Here is a 17,287-nt window from a genome sequence, read left to right on the forward strand (position 1 = left end):
CCTTGGGGTAACACCGTCTTCTCAGCCTTGTCTGCCCTGCCTCAGCCATGTGTGTTGCAACCAGCTTTACCATTACAAGCTAGTTTGGCTGAATTTTATGGCTGTGTAAACAGGCTACGGCAATAAACATCCCTGGACTCCGAGGAGGTTCGGATCCGGATCCATATTTTGCATCCCAGCCCCGGTGCCACTGCAACAGCGCTTATAAAACCAGAGAGCTGGAGAAAAGATCTTTGTTGTGGGACAAGCTCCAGAATATTTGAGGCCTTGATATTCCAGTCCCTCTGCACCAATGCACACTGCACCCTATCCTGGCTTTGCCCTCTCCGGCGTTGGTTTGCCGTGGTGCTGAGGCACTCAGGGACTGGAGGGATTTTCTTGGCATTTCCCATGTTGTGAGCATGGTTGCACTGGGGCTGTAAACTCAGATCTGAACCTCCTCTGAGTCCAGGGGAGTTTAGACCCAGGGTTTTGCTGCAGCTCATGACACAGCTGGGGCCAGCCATGCAATAGGGCTGGAACTGGGGGAGAGTCCAATGGTCCAGCTGTGCTGTAGTTTACCGTGGGGGGGAGGGGAAATCAGGAGTAATTCCACTGTGGTCAGCGGAGCCACATCCGTGGCTAAGGGAGATCTGCTGAGGTTTTGCATGTGGTTTGGCAGTGCTTCGTTATGCTAATCGCAGCTGAAGCAATCCCAGAAGCCCCACTCCAGCATTCCTGGATTGCGTCTTTCCTGTTCCTCTCAGAGCCGAGTGTGCTCCCAGCTGGCACAGAGTGCCTCGCTTCCTGTCCTGACCCCTGATTGCCCCAGCTGGGCTATCTCAGGCTGCGTCTGACCCTGCCCAGGGCTATTGGCACACAGTTGTTTCTAGGGTGGTTTATGAGCAATAAGGAAAAGGAACCAAGTGGCCCGAGGCTGGGGTGGTGAAGTGCCCTGTGGGGCTGCCTCGGGGAGCTGGCTGGCTGATTTCTTCGCTGGCACGGCAGCAGCGTTAGACAATCAGTATAGATTTGTAAAACGCTCCAGTGGCTCCATTGCTGCTAACTCAAGATCTAGACACCTGCCATGGCTGGGGCAGAGGACGCTGGGGCTGAGCCCTCGTGGGGTAGATGCTGATTGGGGCACTAGAAACTCATCGACAGCTGGACAAACGGAGGCCCCATGACAGCTCTCAGCCCAGGCTGCCCTGTGGGAATGCACGGCTGACAGAAATCACGCCCCAGCCTGTGCCTGATCTCAACCTCTGCACTTTTCACTGCTTCCTAGTCTACTCCCCGTGGGAGGGACATGGCACCAGAGTGTGCGTGAGAGGGGAATGCGATACAGCTGGGGAAACCAAGGCACAGAGTGAGCGAAGGGACATATCCAAGGCCACACTGTGAGACTGCAGCAGAGCCAGAGAGAACTCAGGTCCTAGTGCCAAGCTCTAGCCAGGACAGACCACAACCCCTCATGGAGCTGGGCACGGGGCCCAGGATTCCTGCCACCCCAGCCCCTACTTTAGCACCCACAATCCCTGTCCCAGCCAGGTTCGCATCAGGACTCCCAGACTCTAATCCCAAGGCTTCCTAACTCCTGAGGGTTCCAAATGGGAGTGAGAGGCTGTGACAGCTTGAAATTCCCGACATGGACACGTTGCCCCATGCACAGACACTAGTTCCAAAATCTGGGGAGGAGCTTTTAAAGAGCCCTGGAAATGTGGTCCTTGCAGCCAAACAGCACAACCGCATGATGCTGGACGGGTTCATGATGTACCTGTTGTCTGCGGCTGGTGACATCCTGAACCAGGAGCACACCAACGTCTACCAGGACATGAGCCAGCCCCTCTGCCATTACTTCATCTCCACCTCCCACAACACCTACCTGACTGACAATCAGATCGGGGGGGCCAGCAGCACGGAAGCCTACATCAGGTATGGAGGCCGGGCAGAACATGGGGAACTGGCAGGGTTGGGAGGGTATCAAGGCCCATCTGGAGGGGGGTGTGCCAGCATGGCAGAGAGGTGGCCTAGAGCATAGGCCTGCTGCTGAAGTAGAGCAGCACTGGTGGCCAGCAGCCATGCTGGGCGCTTCCCCAGAAGGGATAAGTCTCTGACTGTCTGACAATATCCATCTGCAGGAATTCCTGCCTGACCCCAGCCAGGGCGCAGCCAGTGTCCTGAAGCATGAGGGCTAAATGGTCTTGTCACTTTTATCCCAGCAAGGGCTGCTTGCTGCAGATTCCTTTTCCTGTTGATTTCGGTGTCTATGGGACCTGTGTCCTGAATGCAGCATAATAGGAGGCTTGTCAGAGAGCAGACCTCTGAGGGGACTCCCCCTGCAGTCGACTCAGGGGTGGATCTTGTGGTGTGGATCCCCCAGTCAAACCCTCAGTGGAGGGGAGCAGTGCAACAGGGGCAGAGGGAACTGCAACTCTGAGGCTGCAGGAGCAGCTGCTGGTTGATTTTGGGCACAATGGGGTGGGGCTCCCTGTGTCACTCCTGCACCAGCCCTGGTATTGGGGGATTAGGGTTTGGCACAAAGTAATTTACTCCACTAACATCCTGCAGCAGTGAGTTCCAAAGGGTAACTGTCTCTCTCTCCCCCTCCACCTGTGCCTCCCTCCCTGACATGCTCCAATGTGACCCCACTCTCACTTTCTGGTAATGGCCAAGCCCCACGCTGGGCTACAAGTTCTACCCTCCCTGTGCCAGGGTTTGCCTTTGTTCTGACCCCTAAGACAAATCCCTGAAGCAGGGCTGTGTTCTGTCCTGAGCCAGCTCTTTCTCCCGGCAGGCCCTCCCTCTAGCTGTCCCGTGCTCAGCTGGAGCTAAATGAGACCTACCTGATTGGCAGGCAGGGTGAGTCAGCAGAAAGCTCTGCACCTCCCATAGGCATCTAAAACTCCTTGTCCAGTCTCATCTCCTCACTTAGCCTTAATCAAGCCAAGTCCACCTTTCCAGCGCTTTGCCTTTCCATGCCTGCTCCGAGCTGTGTCCTGCACCAGGCTCCCCTCAGGGTAAAGCAGGATGTCGATGGACGGTCAGGGCCCCTCACTAGCTCAGGGTGAACAGCCGCACTGCACTGCCTCTGGGAGAACATCATGACCACAGGTCAGGGGCCAGGGCAGGGCTGCTTGGGGACGCTCAGGGGCCCCAGCTGCGCTGGGGTCTCTGGACTCGTACTAAGGGCACAAGGTGGCAGTTTGCTGTGCCAGCCCCTGGCTGAACTGTGCCATCCCCATCAGGGCGTTCATGGAGGGCTGCCGCTGTGTGGAGCTGGACTGCTGGGAGGGCTCCAACGGGGAGCCCGTCATCTACCACGGCCACACCCTGACCTCTAAGATCCTCTTCAGGGATGTCATCGAGATCATCCGGGACTATGCCTTCAAGGTGAGCGCCACGGCAGGCAGAGGGCCCAGCTCTGCTGCAGCAGAAGGGGACTGGAGTTTGCACCAATGTGCTTCTTGCCCCTCTGTCCCCAGCTACCTGCTGAGTACCAGCCATGGAGCTGAACCCTGCTCCCACTCACAAGTGGGAGTTTTGCCCCTGACATCAGTAGGGCCAGGGCTGGGCCCGTGAGATCCCACGCTCAGCCCATAGCAGTGGGCTGGTGTCAGTCTGTGGACCCTGCTGCCTGGGAAGGGGGTGGGCCCAGTCCCACATGGCACTGTTCCTGATCCCCACCCCATCTCCCCAGCACTCCTCCTACCCTGTGATCCTGTCCCTGGAGAATCACTGCGGGCTGGAGCAGCAGGTGACCATGGTTCGGCACATGAATGCAATCTTGGGGGACATGCTGCTGACCCAGATGCTGGATGGGCAGGTCCCCAAGGAGCTCCCGTCACCAGAGGTAACACCCCCTGGTAATTTCTGTGGGAGGGGAGATCCCCGGGCAGCATTCCCATAGACTCCTGCAGGGGGGAATGCTCAGAGAGGGGACCCAGACCCCCCAAGCTCCATGGCTTCATCACGTGGACATCCCTGGGTGCTGCCTCCCACCATCCCCTGCCCCCTGGCCACCTTGGACCACATGGTGGGGCAGACAGCCCCTGGGAATGGGGAGGGGGTTGGGCAGGGTGCAGAGCTTTGACATGGGCTTTCCTCTCATGCAGCAACTGAAAGGGAAGATCCTGGTGAAAGGGAAGAAGCTGCCCGACCTGGTGTGTGACCCCGAAAACATGAGCTTCCTCTCCGACAACAACGAGGAGGAGGAGGAAGAGGAGGAAGAGGAGCGGGTGCTGCGGAAAGACCGCAGGAGGGTAAGGGGGTAATGTGGACCAACCCTTCGTGGGACTCTAGGGCCGAGCAGGGTCCCAGAACTCGTGCTGCAGATTGTGCTGCTGCACCAGGCAGGCACATGCTGTCCATTCCCGTGGCACGGAGAGACTGGATGCGGCACTGGAGCCAAAGCATCTGCTGCAGCTTTGGTGCGTGAGCCCAGCTCAGCTGGGGGCTGGAGGGCGATAGCCCCATGGGACGGGCTGGCAGCACCCCTGAGATCTCAAAGCCACCACGGAAAGGGTACAGACGGCTTGCAGCCAGTTCGCAGCAGGGGGCTGCCTTCTCCTGGCCTGTCAGTGTTGAGATAGACACGGCATTCGCTGCCTCTCGAAGGGGATTTCTCTCACTCCCTCTCATTCAGATACTCCTAAGAAAGTTGCCCTGTGTGTAGCTGCCCCCTGCCCCACCGCCCGGACTTCCAGAAAAATTCCCTTTCTGGAGAACCCCAGGAACGTTTCAGCTTGCTGCCTGCCTGCCTCTTGTCAATTGCGCTGTTTCCCTGCTGGCAGAAAGTGAAATTGACAGAAGCTGTCCAGGGCCTGCCCGGTTCTCAGGCCACATCTACACTACAGAGCCTGTGCTGGCCTCGCTTCGCTGGCCTAACCCCTCGTGCAGACAGAGGGAGGGAGGAGTTCTGCCCGGGCAGTAACACCACCTCCACGTGCTGATAGAAGCTCTCTTCTCTCAGCAGAGCTGTGTCTACACTGTGGGGTTTGCCAGCATAGCAGTGTCAGTTGTGGGGTAGTTTTTTCACACTTCTAGCCGACACAGCTGTGCCAGCATGAGTTAGTGTAGACCAGACCCCAGCTTCCTCACTTCCCCCGAGCGTAGCTGCTGGACAGGCAGAGAGCTGGGCACACAGCCTCTGGCAGCTCGCCTGGCTGGCTCTTGTCAATTTCATTTTCTGCAGGGAGAACGTGAAATTGAGACATGCCATCTGGCGGGCAGGGCAGAGCCACATTTCTATTTTGCTGATGGGGGGGGATTATTTTTTCAGGCAAAATGGAAATTTTTCCTGTGGAAAATTTCAGTTTTGTGGAAAGGGGATTTTCTGTGGGAAATTCACTCTGGTGGAAATTTCCAGACTGGCTCTCCTCAGGACAGACAAGCCGGAGTGGCTGTGAACTGTTCTGAGCATCGGGGGCTGCATGGCTGCCCTGTCCCAGATCAGTCCCTTCTGGCCAGCTCTGGGCATGAGCAGCTACTCTGGAATAGCCTCCTGTGCCCGTCTTGCCTGGGCTGGCCCCGGATCCAACATCCTATTCTTTGTAAAGCCCTCGTAGGGGCGAAGGAGCAACCTCCCCCTCCGTGCAGGGAGAGGGGCTGCTTTCCCCTGCTGATTGTAGGATCTGCTGTCTGCAGGAAGCAATGCCAGTCACCTTTGTTCTGTGGCTTTGGGCTGAATCCACATTCCCAGGAAGTGCTGGTAGGTGGGGCTTTTCCCGCAGAGACCCCGCTGGCACAATGCCTTGGGCAAGTGCTAGGGGGCGCTGTGCTGCTGTCTACGTGGTGCTAGCCACGTAGGGCCATTAAAGGTGCCATGGCGTTTTCCCGTTCGGGGGTTAGTGGCCTGGCCAGGCCACATTTTACAGGTTCCTGATGTGAACCTCTCCGGCTGGTTCCTCTGCAGTCTGTTGCCCCCTGTCCCACTGCTGAGCACTGTGCTTAGCTGCCAGGTTTGCACCGCAGGGGTGCGGGGTCTGGAGAGGGTCTGTAAAGGTGGGGGCTGCGATGCAGGCTGGCTGGGGAGAAGAGAGCTCATGGAGCCGGGTCAGTTGTTGGCCGGGGGCCATGGACTTGGCTGGGCCAGAGCTGGTGCAGGGAATCCCAGAGCCGGTGACTAGTGGCTGTGAGGGCAGTGGCAAAGTGTGCAGTGTTCCCATCCCACCGCCTCGGGCAGGGCCTGAGACCGCTGGTTTCTGCTCCCCCCACTCCTGATACGACGCTTTCTGTTCTCTTCCAGTCGTCCCATTCGCTGCAGGAGATCAGGCCACTCCAGGTGAGTGCTTCCGTCAGGTGGAGTCTGGGCGGAGCTGGGGGGGACGTACCATCTCTGTGTGTGACGGTAGGACTGACCCCATCCCCTCTTGTACCCCACTGCATGTCTGTACGGGGCTGCCCCCTGGGCCTAGGCTGGGGTGGGGATTGGTGAGTCCTAGGGCCAGTGCTCTGTTGCTGTCCTGGCCGGGTGGCTGGCCCCATGGCCAGGCCTGAGCTGGTGTCTCTCAGGACTGAGGGCTGCTGACTCCTAGGTGAGCTGCTCCTGCCTCCCCCTCCCATAGGAGGCTCACCCCTCATGGGCCCCAGTCCTCTGTGTGCGGCTGCCATGGGTCCCAGGGCCCTGTGGATGAGAGCAGGGCTCTGCGCCCATCGCCTGGCACGAAGGCCACTCTGGGTGCTCACTGGGGTTTCTCTTGGAGGGCCCTGCCCTGGGAGGTGCTCAGCACCCTGCACTCACGTGGACACCGATGGAAGTTGGGGTGCCCAGCACCTGCAGGGCTGAGGCCTGTCACAGCAGCAAGAAGTTGGGTGGGGGGGTGTCGCACCAGCCCTTATCACCTGGGCAAGTTCAGGACACAGTAGGGGGCTCAGCGAAGCAAGTACCCCCCGCCCCCGCCGAGGTGCTGAAAGGTCCCAGCTGAGCGCTGACGGATGGACATTCTGGGGGAGTCGCGCTGCACTCGCAGGGCAGTGACCCCATCGCTGCGTGTGCTCCCCGGCAGGCAAAGGACACTGCGCAGATCTCCCAGGAGCTCTCCGACCTAGTGGTGTACTGCCAGGCCGTCCCCTTCCAGAGCCTGGAGCATGCACTCCGGAGCCCGCAGGCCTGCCAGATGTCCTCCTTCAGCGAGAGGAAGGCCAGGAAGCTCATCAAGGAGTCAGGTAAGGTTGGGGGAGGGGCAAAGAGACTGGGTTCTTCAGGTTTTAGTGTGACTCCAACCAGCTGGGCCTCCGTGAGGATGGCAGGATTGGGCCCCAGGGCAGCAGCTGGGCTGGGCTGCAGAGCACTGGGTCACACTGGGGTCAGGCTGGGCTCCATGGGGCATGGCTGGCCTGGATCAGACTGGGATCCAGTGCATTAGATGGGGTGGGATTGCACTGAGCCGAAATAAGAGATCAGGGACTAGATCGGAGGAAGCTGGGTTAGACTGGCTCTGGTTGCGGTGAGCTGGGGTCAGACAGCAGGCTTCCTGCTGTCTGAGCATGGAGCCGACCTGCTGCAGTGGGGCTTGGTTCCCTGCTGGGCGTGACTTGGGGAGCTCTCCTCTTCCATGGATGCATTCATAGAATCATCGAATCACAGACTATCAGGGTTGGAAGAGGCCTCAGGAGGTTCTAATCCAACCCCCTGCTCAAAGCAGGACCAACACCAACTAAATCCTCCCAGCCAGGGCTTTGTCAAGCCTGACCTTGAAAACCTCCAAGGAAGGAGATTCCACCACCTCCCTAGGTAACCCATTCCAGTGCTTTACCACCCTCCTAGTGAAATAGTGTTTCCTATTATCCAACCTAAACCTCCCCCACTGCAACTTGAGGCCATTACTCCTTGTTCTGTCATCGGCCACCACTGAGAACAGTCTAGATCCATCCTCTTTGGAACCCCCTTCCAGGTAGCTGAAAGCAGCTATCAAATCCCCCCTCATTCTTCTCTTCTGCAGACTAAACAATCCCAGTTCCCGCAGCCTTTCCTCATAAATCATGTGCTCCAGCCCCCTAATCATTTTTGTTGCCCTCCGCTGGATGTTTTCCAATTTTTCCACATCCTTGTAGTGTGGAGCCCAAAACTGGACACAGTACTCCAGATGAGGCCTCACCAATGTCGAATAGAGGGGAATAATCACTTCCCTCGATCTGCTGGCAATGCTCCTACATAAACAGCCCAAAATGCCCTTAGCCTTCTTGGCAACAAGGGCACACTGTTGACTCAAATCCAGCTTCTTGTCCACTGTAACCCCTAGGTCCTTTTCTGCAGAACTGCTGTCTAGTCATTCGGTCCCTAGTCTGTAGCAGTGCATGGGATTCTTCCGTCCTAAGTGCAGGACTCTGCACTTGTCCTTGTTGAACCTCATCAGATTTCTTTTGGCCCAATCCTCTAATTTGTCTAGGTCCCTCTGTATCCTATCCCTACCCTCCAGCGTATCTACCTCTCCTCCCAGTTTAGTGTCATCTGCAAACTTGCTGAGGGTGCAATCCACGCCATCCTCCAGATCATTAATGAAGATATTGAACAAAACCAGCCCCAGGACCGACTCTTGGGGCACTCCACTTGATACAGGCGGCAAACGAGACATGGAGCCATTGATCACTACCCGTTGAGCCCGACGATGTAGCCAGCTTTCTATCCATCTTATAGTCCATTCATCCCGATGTTATTCTTAACATCTCTTGCTAGCTGCAACTCCAATTGTGATTTGGCCTTCCTGATTTCTCTCCTACATGCCTGAGCATTATCTCCTCCCTGGTCATTTGCCCAGTCTTCCACTTGTAAGCTTCCTTTTTGTATTTAAGATCAGCAAGGATTTCACTGTTAAGCCAAGCTGGTCACCTGCCATATTTACTATTCTTTCTACACGTTGGGATGGTTTGTCCCGGCAACCTCAATAAGGATTCTTTAAAATACAGCCAGCTCTCCTGGACTCCTTTCCCCCTCATGTTATTCTCCCACGGGATCCTGCCCATCAGTTCCCTGAGGTTGTCAAAGTCTGCTTTTCTGAAGTCCAGGGTCTGTATTCTGCTGCTCTGCTTTCTTCCTTGTGTCAGGATCCTGAATTGGACCATCTCGTGGTCACTGCCTGCCAGGTTCCCATCCACTTTTGCTTCCCCTACTAATTCTTCCCAATTTGTGAGCAGTGCATCATTATCCAAGAAGAGCTCTGCCCCTAGCTGGTTCCTCCAGCACTTGCACCAAGAAATTGTCCCCTACACTTTCCAAAAACTTCCTGTATTGTCTGTGCTCTGCTGTATTGCTCTCCCAACAGATATCAGGGTGATCGAAGTCTCCCATGAGAACCAGGGCCTGCGATCTAGTAACTTCCGTGAGTTGCCAGAAGAAAGCCTCGTCCCCCTGGTCCAGTGGTCTCTAGCAGACTCCCACCACGACATCACCCTTGTTGCTCACACTTCTAAACTTAATCCAGAGACTCTCAGGGTTTTCTGCAGTTTCATAGCGGAGCTCTGAGCTGTCATACTGCTCTCTGACATACAGTGCAACTCCCCAAGGCCCAGACATAGGGCCCAGATGATCCCTGCCCCAAGGAGTTCCTGCTCTGAGCTGCACAATCTCAGGTACTATTAGGTGTCTCCTGTTGGGCTCCCAAGATCACTGGTCACTTGCCCTGGCCAGCAGCCCCAGCTGGGCGATACGGCCTCGCTATGCCTGGCTCTGGTGGCCCAGGGAGGAGATGACCCGTACACTCAGCCCCGCTAACAGGCAGCTGCTTTCCCCTCCTGCAGGGAACGGCCTGGTCCGGTACAACACCCGGCAGCTGAGCCGCATCTACCCCTTGGGCCTGAAGATGAACTCTTCAAACTACAACCCCCAGGAGATGTGGAATGCTGGCTGCCAGCTAGGTGAGAAGGGGGCCCATTCCCCTCTGTGCCTCAGTTTCCCCATCTGTTGCACTGGGATAATGATATTGGCCTCCCTTGTGCTATGCAGAGAGGGGAGGGGCCCAGAAAGGCCATAAGATGGTTACTGGAGTGGGGGCTGAATGGGGCACCGGGCTGATGCCCTCGACGGCTCCAGGGAGTCTGATCACTATTCCCAGGAAGGGCACCACCTGCTGGTTCTCATGGATCCTTCCTGGCCAGCGCCCCCAAGGGCCCAGCCAGGGCATGGCCCTGTGACTGGCCTCCCGAGGTGCTGAATCTGTCTGCAGCCCAAGACAAGGGTCCTGCTCCATGTCACCCTCCCATTGCCTGTGTGCTGTGGGTGCAGCCCCAGCCCTCCAGCCCAGGGGGACTCATGGGAGAGCTGCTGGGCATGGAGCCTATGCCTGTGGCACCGACATGGGGCCCTGCCGTGAGCCGCAGCAGCCGCCCCTCACGAAGACCAGGCGGTGACCGGCTGTTTGTTCCATGCGGGGAGACTGACAGACTCCCCCTCCCCCGGCACCTCCAGACCCCAACCCATGTACACCGGCTCCCCCAGACTCTGCCTTGGTATCTCCAGATGCCACCCTTATATGTGGCTCCCCCAGACCCTGCCCTGCCCCCGCCTGCCCCCACCCTTGTACGCGGCTCCCCCAGACCCTGCCTGTATAAACCTGCCTGCTCTCTGTTTCATTTTGAAGTGGCTCTCAACTTCCAGACCCCCGGCTGCGAGATGGATCTGAACCACGGGCGGTTCCTGGTGAACGGGCACTGTGGCTACGTGCTCAAGCCCAGCTTCCTGCGGAGCTGCCAGGCCTCCTTTGACCCCGAGAGCGGGCGAGGACCCGGCCGCAGAGCCACCCTGCTGCTGGTCAAGGTGCAGCGGGGTGGGGCATGTGTGGGTGTGAGGAGCGGGGGGGTCTGCGCAGGCATGCCTGTTCAATGGGGCTGTGCCACATGGGTGTGCAGCTGGGGTATTTAGGTGCCCATGCCACATGGCTAGTGTGTGCAAGGAGCACGTGCCAGGGGAGTGGCTCCAAGCTGTGAATGCCGGGGGCCCGGGCACTGCCCAGCCTGTTCCCCTCCCCCATGCCTAGGCCAGCTTTGCTGCCGCCCCTGTTCCAGCTTCCCCAGGGAGCGTGATGGTGCATCAAGTGAGGGGACCACGCCCCACATCGTGGCCAGTCCCCTCCTTCGCTCTAACCCCACCTCCCCGTAGGTGATCACGGCCCAGCAGCTCCCCAAGCTGAACAACAAGAAGAGCTCCATCGTGGACCCCTTCGTGCGTGTGGAGATCCATGGCGTCCGAGCCGACTGCATCAGTAAACAGACCGAATACAAGCTCAACAATGGTGAGTGGGCCATAGACCCCACCCCATGGGACCATGTGATCCTGGTGCTGGGGCCTGGCCAAGCTAAGCAGAGGAGACCTGGTCTGCTACTGGCTGGGAGACCTGCCGCGACAGCTGCAGTGCTGCAGGCAGCAGTACTAGGGTTCAGCAGGGGGCGCTCTTCTCTGCTTGTCAGCACCCCGAGGAGCTCTGTGGAATGCCCTGAGCAGGAGGGGATTAGGGCCCCTTGGCTCTCCTGGGTCAGCCGGGCTGACAGCACCATTCCCGAAGCAGAATCCCTGAATGCCAGAGTGCGCTAATGACCCTGGGTTCGTGCTGGAGTCCACAGTGCCCCGTGCAGGTTGAGAGAGATAATCTGTCCCACTGAAGGGATCCCACTGTAAAAAGCAGGTTAATGAGCTGGAGATCATGCCCCTGAGAAATGAAAATCATTCCTGTTTAGCCTGTGGGACTCCCTACCCCAAGACAGGCAGGATTCCAGAGAGGCCTGGACATTTATCTAAGAGCAGCTAGCGAGGAGGAAAGAAGGGCTGGAAATCCTCCTGCTTCAGGGTGTAAATCACCCATGGGGCTGAGGGCACCCCCCCCTTTACAGGGTTATTCTGTAATTATCAATGTGGGAGAGGGGAGATCCTTGCAGCTCTCTCGGAAGCAGCTGGTGGGCAGGGAGTCTGCAGAGACCGAACCTGAGCGCAAAGTGGACCCCACTGCTGCTGGAGCCCAGGGAGCAGCCTGTTAGCTCAGGGGTATGTGACCTCGCCATGCGAGGGGGCCAGAGCAGCTGTGTGCCAGTGTGTGGACACCTACCTGCCTGCCCCGCTTGGGTTGGGGGGGTACAGGGGCAGCTGGCATGAGTCTGTGACCCTGTCTGTTCTCCACCCCGTAGGGTTCAATCCACGCTGGGAGGAGACCCTGAGCTTCCAGCTGTGGGTGCCGGAGCTGGCCCTGGTGCGCTTCGTGGTGGAAGATTATGACACCACCTCCTGCAATGACTTCGTGGGGCAGTTCACCCTGCCCTTCACCAGCCTGAGGGAAGGTGGGTGCCTGGCAGGGGCTGGCCAGGCCTATGGCGCAGAGACCCAGCGGTGCCTATTCTGCCAACCAAGGGGCAGCACTAGCCAGAGGCCCTCTGCATGGGAGGGAGGGGGTGGGAGCTGTAGGTTCGGGGGATGCTTCGGGAAATGGAGGAGACCCTGCAGCGTCAGTCCCACCAGCCCAGAGCTGAGCGACTCCTGCTGCAGGCCTGGCGCCTTCAGGCTCTGTGTCCTACAGCTCCATGGACCACACAATCCCCTCTCCAGAAGCTGCTAGGGAGACCAGAGCAGAGGGTGTCTGGCTGGCTTCCTTTGGGTCTAGCCACTCTCCTTCAGGCCGGGGAGGGGGACCCGACCTGCCTTTCCCCCGCTCTTCTTTGCATCGCTGGGAGGGGAGCCCACCCATACCCCTGCCCTGCAGTGCCAGTCAGGGCAACAGCATTCCTTCCTACTCTCACTGGGCAGCGTGGCTGTGCCCTGCTCCACCCCAGAGGTGGCTGCATTTCAGTAGCAGATAACCAGCTTTCTTAGCGGACTGCAAAAATGCTACACAAAGCTATGCTCCGAATGCTGGCTGTGGGGCCAAAGGGCCAGGGCCAGGGCCAGGGCCAGGGCGCTTCCCTGCCTCACCTGCTCCCTCCCTCTGTTCCAAGGGTATCGTCACATCCACCTGCTCTCCCGGGACGGGGCGTCCCTGGCACCGGCCACTCTCTTTGTACACATTAAATCCAAGAAGATGTGAGAGCATGAGGATGAGCGGCGGTGAGATCAGCACCCAGGCGGCTGCGGCGGGACCCAGGAGGAGCCGGTTCAACGTTACCCTCCTCAGCTGGGTGCGTGGAGTCCTAGCCCAGCCAGACCTACACCTGGGGGCTGGGCTGCAGGGGGAGGTGAGGCCCTCTGCTCAACTTCAGCTCTGTCGTGCCCAGGGCGTAGCTGCTGCAGAGACTGGTTTGGTTCCTATCCCCCAGAGTACCCTGGGGAGAGCTAAATTCCTCTAGGACTCCAGCCTCTGCACCTGCCTCCTCCCCGGGGCCTCGGGCTGCGCCCATCCCCAGCCCTGCTGGAAACAGGCCTGAGGAAGGGACCTGAACGGGCCAGGACCCTGTGTTAGTGCAGCCCCACGCCAGGGGCAGTGGTAAAGCAGACGGGTGGATGGGTGGTGTATTTTTTTTAGCTAGTGATGGCATTTATTTAGCTGTGGTAGGCTACACCCTGCCCACTCCCCCATGCATCACACAGGCACACACGCCTACACCCACTGATGGGGGGAGCCGGGGACGGACAGAAACACACACACTTTCCAGTTAACCCTTTAGTGGCCTCTCTTCCTACTGAGCTGGGATGCTTGTATCTGAAGGAGCCTTGTGCTTGGCTGTAAACACAGCAGCCTGGGTGGATTTTGTGAGATAGACCCTGGAGCCTAGGGCCTGTTCCAATCGGTGTAATATATTGTAAAACAATAATAAAAAGTTTATTTTACCAGACCCCTCCTGTGGCGCCTGCTGTCTCCGTCTCCCTGGCCTGGGACACCCCCAGCAAAGGGTCAGTTAGGCTGCGAAGCAACTTGGGGCAGGGCCTGGCAAACGCCCTTCTTACATCTATGGCTGTACATGAGCAATAGCTGGTGGGAGCCTGAGCCCTCGGGGCTGTGGGGAGCTCACAGAGATTTAGAAAGTGGTGGAGCCAGCTCAGTTTAATGGTTAAAACTCATTATACAAGCAAAATTCACAGCAGCGATTGCGTAGAAGCCATCCACTTGCCAGGAGCTGAAAACACGGTAAGAACAGAGCAAACATTTTGCAATAGCCAGGTCCTGAGCAGAGCCACTGACCCATCTCCTTCTGGGCTTGTTACCCCTCTGTCCAATAGGTAACAGCTGTCTGTAGGGCTAGGGGGCTTTGGTGGGACATGATATGTGGAAATCTGTGAGCTATATGATCATGACTGGCAGCCAAGGTCAGGGACGGCCCCTGAAACTGACAGAAAGTTGGGTTTTGCCTAAACTAAATTTAAGTAAAAAAAAAAAAGTCATTCAACATCCCAGTTCTATTGTTAGGTCACCGGGATGGGGTATTTCAGCTGCCTCTTGCCTCCTCTATGGGCTTCATTCACCAGCTGCACTACATCTCCCAGAATGCACCACAGCCCCAGCATGGTCCAGCACCATGGGGGATGTATTCTGACCAGATACAGGATGTGATCCAAGAGGATATGCTTCTGGGAGGACACCAGGAGACCCTTCATCCTGTCCACCACCATGACAAACAGCTGGTTCGACTTGTGGAACGATTTTGTCCATTCAATATAAAAAGCCAAGGCTTGGCCAACGTCCAGGGCGTGGAGCCTCTGCTCACAGCTGTTGGCATGAGGCTTTGGGAACAAGACTGGTATTTATCCCTCTGATATATTTATAGAGAGCAATCATATCTCCCCTCAACCTTCTTTTGGTTAGGCTAAACAAGCCAAGCTCTTTGAGTCTCCTTTCGTAAGACAAGTTTTCCATTCCTCGGATCATCCTAGTAGCCCTTCTCTGTACCTGCTCCAGTTTGAATTCATCCTTCTTAAACATGGGAGACCAGAACTGCACACAGTGTTCCAGATGAGGTCTCACCAGTGCCTTGTATAACGGTATTAATACCTCCTTATCTCTACTGGAAATACCGCGCCTGATGCATCCCAAGACCATATTAGCTTTTTTCATGGCGATATCACATTGGCGGCTCATAGTCATCCTGTGGTCAACCAATACTCCGAGGTCCTTCTCCTCCTCCATTACTTCTAATTGATGCATCTCCAGTTTATAATTAAAATTCTTGTTATTAATCTCTAAATGCATAACCTTACACTTCTCACTATTAAATTTCATCCTATTACTATTACTCCAGTTTACAAGATCATCCAGATCCTCCTGTATGATTTCCTGGTCCTTCTCTAAATTGGCAATACGTCCCAGCTTTGTATCATCTGCAAACTTTATTAGCACACACCCACTTTTTGTGCCGAGGTCAGTAATAAAAAGACTAAATAAGATTGGTCCCAATACCGATCCCTGAGGAACTCCACTGGTAACCTCCCTCCAGCCTGACAGTTCACCTTTCAATAGGACCCGCTGTAGTCGCCCTGTTAACCAATTCCTTATCTACCTTTCAATTTTCATATTGATCCCCATCTTTTCCAATTTAACTAATAATTCCCCATGTGGCACCGTATCAAATGCCTTACTGAAATAGAGGTAAATTAAAGGAAATGCAGTCGATCCGTCAAAAAATCTGTTCCTTTCTCAAAGGAGATCAGGTTGGTTGGGCACGATCTATCTTTTGTAAAACCATGTTGTATTTTGTCCCATTTACCATTGAGCTCAATGTCCTTAACTACTTTCTCCTTCAAAATTTTTTCCAAGACCTTGCGTACTACAGATGTCAAACTAACAGGCCTGTAGTTACCCGGATCACTTTTTTTTCCTCTTTCTTAAAAACAGGAACTATGTTAGCAATTCTCCAGTTGTACGCTACAGCCCCTGAGTTTACAGATTCACTAAGGTGGATCTTATCTGGGTGACTTGTTGATTCACTTGTGTCCTGGGCCAGTCCTTCACTAGCCAGCCGTTGAGGTAAGGGAATACCTGGACACGTCTTTTCCGCAGGAAGGTGGCCATGACTGACATACATTCGGTGAACATCCGAGGTGCTGATGATAAGCCGAATGGGAGGACTGCGAATTGGTAGTGAGTAACCCCGTCTATAAACTTAAGAAGCGGGCACTGGTGAATGCGGGTCCATCAGGGCTATAAGGCCGCCTCAAAAGTCTCTGGGGTAGAAGGAAGGTCCAGGTCCTCCTCCCATCCCTCTTCCACCAGCCCCGGACTTGATGGGCCCGCTTGTTGTACTGCTGGAGAGGAGTGACCAGGCATGGGTCACACTCCCTTAGCTGTCTCATGCTCCGGCGCTCGAGAGGGGGAGTGCCCAGTCAGTATTCCTGTGCTTCTCATGAGGCACCGGTGACTGGGAGCAGTGCCGAGACTCAGTGTGCAGTGCTGTCTTTGGTGCCGAGGAATGCCGGTGCTGAGGGTCTCTAGTCCCAGAGTCCTTCTTTGGTGGTGCGGCCTCTCTCATTGAAGCTGGTGCATTGCAGACTGACACAGAGGAGCCTGGTGCTGGATCCCCAGGGCTCGACTCTGTTTGCGGTCACAGGGCTGCCTTCAATAGGAGCTTTAATGTATGGCCCCTTTCCTTCTCAGTGTGGGGATGAAAACTCCTGCAGATCTTGCACCTGTCTGTTTGATGGGACTCACCTGGGCACTTAGGACAGGCTGTACGTCGGTGGCCTTTGGGCATCAGTTTTTGGCAGACCCCACATGGTTTGAACTCCTGGGACCGAGGCATGGCCCAGCCCTGGGGAAGGGAAAGGAAGAAATGTGGAGAAGAACACCCAATAACCACTAAAACTTATCTGTCTAAACTACAATTATAACAAACATCTAAACTATTTACAAGAAATTTTAAGTGAAAGCTACTAGGGGATTACTCAACAAGCAAGAGAGGGAGCATTCCCAACGACCATCACCGGCGGTAAGAAGGAACTGGAGAGGCGGCAGGTCGGCAGGGCCCTATATGCAGCACCAGGAAGGCGCGACTCCAGAGGGCTCCACAGCCGACCCGACAGGTACTGCTAAGGGAAAAACCTTCCGGCGACTGTGCACACGGCGCACACACCTAATTGGAATCGATATGAGCAAGCGCTCGAAGAACCAAACGTGTGCTGACAGCCTGTGGCTTTGAGCACCCTCTGCTGAAGAGATGGGTTGTTCCTTGGATGCAGCTTCGGTTCAGAAATCCAAAGGGACCCCTGTTCCTGCAGCAATCCTATTCAGATGTTACGTGGTAGCTGCACCTCCTACTGCACGCAGCTGACATCGTACTGTGGCTGTCCCACAGCTTCTCCAGCAGCTTCTGGTAGCAGAGAATCTGGGCCCACGCCTGAGACCCCCCTGTTCTCATTGCAGGAGCAGCAGGGAAACTGCAGCAGCCACGGCCCCTCCCCAGA

General features: G+C 56.3%; 2 protein-coding genes across 4 annotated transcripts in view; both read left to right on the forward strand.

Annotated features, from left to right (window-relative positions):
* The window catches only part of PLCD3 (phospholipase C delta 3), a 49,254-nt gene extending 36,205 nt beyond the window's left edge, over positions 1-13,049 (forward strand). For 2 of the 3 annotated variants that reach the window (XM_038385999.2, XM_043503246.1), the window contains exons 6-16: positions 1,713-1,914; positions 3,228-3,372; positions 3,680-3,832; positions 4,095-4,241; positions 6,227-6,262; positions 6,987-7,146; positions 9,718-9,834; positions 10,557-10,732; positions 11,075-11,207; positions 12,094-12,243; positions 12,895-13,049. In XM_038385999.2, coding sequence (XP_038241927.1) covers positions 1,713-1,914; positions 3,228-3,372; positions 3,680-3,832; positions 4,095-4,241; positions 6,227-6,262; positions 6,987-7,146; positions 9,718-9,834; positions 10,557-10,732; positions 11,075-11,207; positions 12,094-12,243; positions 12,895-12,983 — 1,508 coding nt within the window. In that variant the 3' untranslated portion in view covers positions 12,984-13,049. The remainder of the gene's footprint in view (positions 1-1,712; positions 1,915-3,227; positions 3,373-3,679; positions 3,833-4,094; positions 4,242-6,226; positions 6,263-6,986; positions 7,147-9,717; positions 9,835-10,556; positions 10,733-11,074; positions 11,208-12,093; positions 12,244-12,894) is intronic. The other variant, XM_043503247.1, reaches the window with a different exon arrangement.
* DCAKD (dephospho-CoA kinase domain containing) overlaps positions 6,069-17,287 on the forward strand; it is a 74,791-nt gene continuing 63,572 nt past the window's right edge. The window contains exons 1-2 of the mRNA XM_043503250.1: positions 6,069-6,078; positions 13,047-13,049. The gene's annotated coding sequence lies outside the window, so the exon portion shown is untranslated. The remainder of the gene's footprint in view (positions 6,079-13,046; positions 13,050-17,287) is intronic.

Source organism: Dermochelys coriacea, chromosome 27 (genome assembly GCF_009764565.3).
Source record: "Dermochelys coriacea isolate rDerCor1 chromosome 27, rDerCor1.pri.v4, whole genome shotgun sequence".
Classification (NCBI taxonomy): domain Eukaryota; kingdom Metazoa; phylum Chordata; order Testudines; family Dermochelyidae; genus Dermochelys; species Dermochelys coriacea.